This window comes from Sinocyclocheilus rhinocerous, unplaced genomic scaffold (genome assembly GCF_001515625.1).
Source record: "Sinocyclocheilus rhinocerous isolate Xijiao unplaced genomic scaffold, SAMN03320098_v1.1 scaffold1275, whole genome shotgun sequence".
Classification (NCBI taxonomy): Eukaryota; Metazoa; Chordata; class Actinopteri; order Cypriniformes; family Cyprinidae; genus Sinocyclocheilus; species Sinocyclocheilus rhinocerous.
The window spans coordinates 154,999-159,614 of record NW_015628268.1 but is presented as its reverse complement, the minus strand read 5'-3'; the positions used below and the strand labels follow the sequence as shown (position 1 = coordinate 159,614).

The window sequence follows — 4,616 nt, the reverse complement described above, 5'->3', positions numbered from 1 at the left end:
TAATTATAAAAAATGCATTTTATGATGAACGCAGTAGGCAGTATTTAAGCCCGCGCTCGCTCTCACCTCATAGCCTACTTGCGGCTGAATACAAATGATCATCACAATTAATAGACAACTAGGCTATATCAGGGAAAAGACATCAGCGCATTCCGGATTGTATATGGTTTAAATATGGTTTCATTGAATAACACTGTTAAAATACATAATGTAATACAAAATAAACAATTTACATTATTACAAATCCATGCAAAGGGCACCAAAGGCCTGATAATTGCTGATCAAATTCTTGTTTAATATTGACCAAACATTTAATTCAAATATCCACTTAATTTTTAATTTTTGGCCACCTTTTTTGTGATAGAAATGCGACAGCCTCTTTAATTTCTTCAACAAAAACACGTGGACATCACAACCCTTACCAAAATTAACCATGGTTTTATCGTAGTAAAACTGCTTAATTTTATTTTGTGTGATTTCTATAAACTTTCTATAAACTTTCTGTGACTATAAAATCAATCAGACAACTGTATTAATAAAATCATAGCCATAGGTAACTGTCTAGAGAATTGTAATTTATAAATAATACAACTGAATTACAATTTATTTATTTACTTTTATAGTTGATTAAAGCTCTATTTTGACCCCTTCTAGTAGGAGCCTTCGGGGTTTTGGGATGTGCACGGTTTAAAAAAAAAAAAATTTTTTTTTGTCCTCAAGACATTTCACTGTCACTGGTGATTTTCTGTAATTAGTATGTACTATATGTAGTGCCTTCGAATGGCCTTCACTGTCTTTTCCATATTACAGTGGAGTGGCTAGACAGAGAAGAATCTCTAAATAAAACGCCTCTTCCGGTTCAGTCTGTAAACAGTAGTGATGGGAAGTCCGGCTCTTTTCAAAGATTCGGCTCTTTTGGCTCGGCTCCCTTAGAAGAGCCGGCTCTTATGGCTCCCAAATGACTCTTTATTTAGTATCACTGGGATCCTTCTATTTTAGCCCAAATTAGCAGTTGTGAATAAGCATTTTTTTTTATTCAGTGTTTTCATAAAAGCCTTATTTTTATGCATTTTTTTCGTTACAAAAAAAATCACAGCAAACAAATCAAATAAATAAAGGCAAAAGTCTTAACATTAAGACACTTTAGTCTTTAGTGCAGGTTGGCATTCAGAAATATCAGATGCCACAGCTTGGATGTGCTGATGCGATTTTTCCTCTCTGTGATTATTTGTCCTGTTTTTGAGAAGACTCTCTCTGAGACCGATGTTGCAACAATGCAGTGTCTTCCTACCTTAACCAATCGGGCTCCCCCATCTCTCTCTGTCGTTCTGTGTACCTTTTTTTTTTTTTTTTGTAACGAAAAAATGCATAAAAATAAGTCTTTTATGAAAACACCGAATAAAAAAATTGCTTACCAACACACAAACCATTCACAATTGCTAAATTGGGTTAAAATAGAAGGCTCCGGCTGAAGATTCGGCTCTCCCCGACGGGAGTCGGCTCTTCTCGTTCATTACAAAGAATCGGCTCTTAGAGCCGGCTCGTTCACGAACGACACATCACTAGTAAACAGTGAGCTCATCCCAAATCTTGAGCCGTCTCTCCCTTTGGTAGAATCTCCCAGCATGTGCGGCGTGGCGTCTCCACAGAAATGACCGTGAAAGCAAAGGTTTTTTCCCCCGTGTCCTTATGATCCGCCCGTTCTTTGACATGATGAGTAGCTGTGGATCTTTGAGTTAGCCTAGAGCATGCTAGCATGCTAATTAGCCTGTAAAAGGGGCAAACAAGCAGCTGCCTGGTGCAAGCTGCTATAAAGGGATTTTCTGCTTTGAGAATAATGGAAGGAGTGCTTTACAAATGGACAAACTATATGACAGGTAAGAGTGAATGGCACTGACATGTAGACACTTAAACTGCAGTAAGACAGCACTGCAAGTATGCACAAGATGTATTAAGCCTGTATCGTTACGTCTGTATAAAAAATAGAGCTGCTGATGCATGCAACTTTGTTGTTTTGTGTTGTAATGCTTTTTGCATTGCTTCTTTTTTAAATGCTGTGTGCTTGCAATGTTTTGCAATGTCAAAATTCCATGTTAAGAATTAGAGTAATAGGCTATATCCTGTCAAACTTCCCAACTTGTCATGTCATGTGATGTTATGATACCTGATTGTATGCAGAGTTGTAACAAATCTAGTCGTAAACCTCAAATTTATAATCGCTTTTTGGATGTGTTTTGTCATCTGATAATACTTTATTTTATGATAGGATGGCAGCCAAGGTGGTTTGTGCTGGACAATGGCATTATTTCATACTATGATTCGCAAGATGATGTGTGCAAAGGTAGCAAAGGCAGTATTAAGATGTCAGTATGTGAAATTAAAGGTGAGATGATCGTAGTATCTTATCGGTAAAATCTTCCTTCTATCCTGACGAGAAATTATACTGGTTATTCTTATGTAATTTTTGACTTCCTCATGTTTGCTCCAGTTCACACAACTGACAGCACGCGGCTGGAGCTGATCATACCAGGGGAGCAGCATTTTTACGTGAAGGCAGTGAATGCAGCGGAGAGGCAGAAGTGGCTGGTGGCTCTTGGAAGCTCCAAAGCTGGACTCATTGACACTAGAACCAAAAAAGAGAAGGGTGGGCTTCTCCTAACATTTTCTTCTCTTTTTATATCTTTGGTCTTTTATTATTCTCGGTTGCCTTCTCATCTAAATTCTCCCCTCGATAAAAAATTAGTCTTCCAGCGATAATCTAGTTGTTGACACATTTGTGTGCGACAAACGCGGAGTGATATGGCGGAAGGCGGACGTAAAACTGAGGAGGAGTTTATCAAATGAGGCGCTGCATTTACAATCTGGAACCAGTGTTGCCAACTTAGCAATTTTGTTGCTAAATTTAGCAATGTGTACGTTTTCAATAATTCAATGTATTTAAAAATACAGTTATTTATAATTTAATATTATATCATGCATATTATTTTACAAACAAATCTAAATTAACATATATAAAATATATTTTTTGCTGAGATTTGATGATGTGACAATTTTGCGTCGTGATTACGCAATGACGTCATTGCGCAATGACATCACAACCTCATTTACCAACTTTTAGCAACAAATCGACCTTCCTTTAGCAACTTTCTCTGAAAATTAGTTAGCAACACTGTCTGGAACTGGTTTGGTCAGGGCTGTGCAATGAATAAATGCAACGTACTACAGTCGCATGTTTGCGATAGAGTTCTGCATGTATGAGCATGTTTACAAACCTGTTGTCCAACAGAGAGATTTATTGACATACTTTTACTCCAAATTCAGTGCATAACATCAGTCGAGTGTTTGAAATAAATTATTTTCGTGACTAACGTTAGACGTGGTTTAATATCACAGAATGACGCCTGTTTCACAGCGCGAGCTTGAGCTTCACGTCAGCGTAACTACATCGTCACTGCAGCCAGTGGCGATTTTTCAGACCCCTTTAGCGGTTTAAAAAAAAGCGCCAAGCGACAAATCTAGTGACTTCTTCTCGCCGGTGTAGTGCCGAAATTTGCACACCACCGGTACTGCTGCACTAGCGTGCTCATACCTCTCTCTCTGTGTCTGCTCTGTTCTGTTCGGCGAGCACTAAGAGGAGCTGCGATTTCAGTTAAAATATCTATTCTATTGCTTCTTCTAACTCTAATTTTACCTGCAAATATTGCTGAAATCACAGCACAGGCATTGTCTTTATCTAATGTGTAATTGGTTTCATCAGACGACGGCTCGATTATAAATCAGGATTTTTGTGCAGCAGATTAACATCTTGAAAGGGAGTGCTAGATATGTATGGTTGTGTATGTTTTAATGGACCGCGTTTCAGTCACTATTTATGTTCATCCCGTTGTTTGACAACAGAAACTGAAAAATATATATCAATGAAAAAAGTTTTATTGAGAATTTGGTAGGGCTGTGAATCTTTGGGTAGACAGCGAATCTATTCGATTCACGATTCAAAGGTTTTCGATTCGATTCAAGAACGAATTTTTGCAAATTCAGAACGATTCGATTCACAATTAAATTCGATTAACGATTCGATTCTGCATTCTTTAAATGCATTCACAGGATTATTTAAATGCTTCCCCTAAATTCTTTAAATGCTTAGTCAGGGGAAAGCAGCCTTTATTGTTAGAGAACCATAGGTTAGAGGGAAAAAACACTTTTGTCCATTGTTAGATGCTAGTTTAATGATGCTATGGCATGACATGGCATATGTAATAATTATAATTAATTCATTACATTTATATAGTGCTTTTCTAGGCACTCAAAGCGCTTTACATTGTCAGGGGGTATCTCCTCATCCACCACCAGTGTGCAGCATCCACCTGGATGATGCGACGGCAGCCATAGTGCGCCAGAACGCCCACCACACACCAGCTTATTGGTGGAGAGGAGACAGAGTGATGAAGCCAATCAGCAGATATATGGGGATTGTTAGGAGGCCATGATGATCAGAGGCCAATGGGCAAATTTGGCCAGGATGCCGAGGTCACACCTCGACTCTTTTCGAAAGACATCCTGGGATTTTTAATGACCACAGAGAGTCAGAACCTCGGTTTAACGTCTCATCCGAAGGA

The 4,616-nt window shown here is 38.4% G+C and overlaps 1 protein-coding gene across 1 annotated transcript in view; it reads left to right on the top strand.

Moving 5' to 3' along the window:
• Positions 1 to 1,555: 1,555 nt before the first annotated feature.
• Positions 1,556 to 4,616, top strand: part of LOC107737254 (pleckstrin homology domain-containing family A member 3-like) — a 7,693-nt gene continuing 4,632 nt past the window's right edge. Inside the window, exons 1-3 of the mRNA XM_016548719.1 lie at positions 1,556 to 1,877; positions 2,267 to 2,383; positions 2,489 to 2,644. Coding sequence (XP_016404205.1) covers positions 1,838 to 1,877; positions 2,267 to 2,383; positions 2,489 to 2,644 — 313 coding nt within the window. The 5' untranslated portion in view covers positions 1,556 to 1,837. The remainder of the gene's footprint in view (positions 1,878 to 2,266; positions 2,384 to 2,488; positions 2,645 to 4,616) is intronic.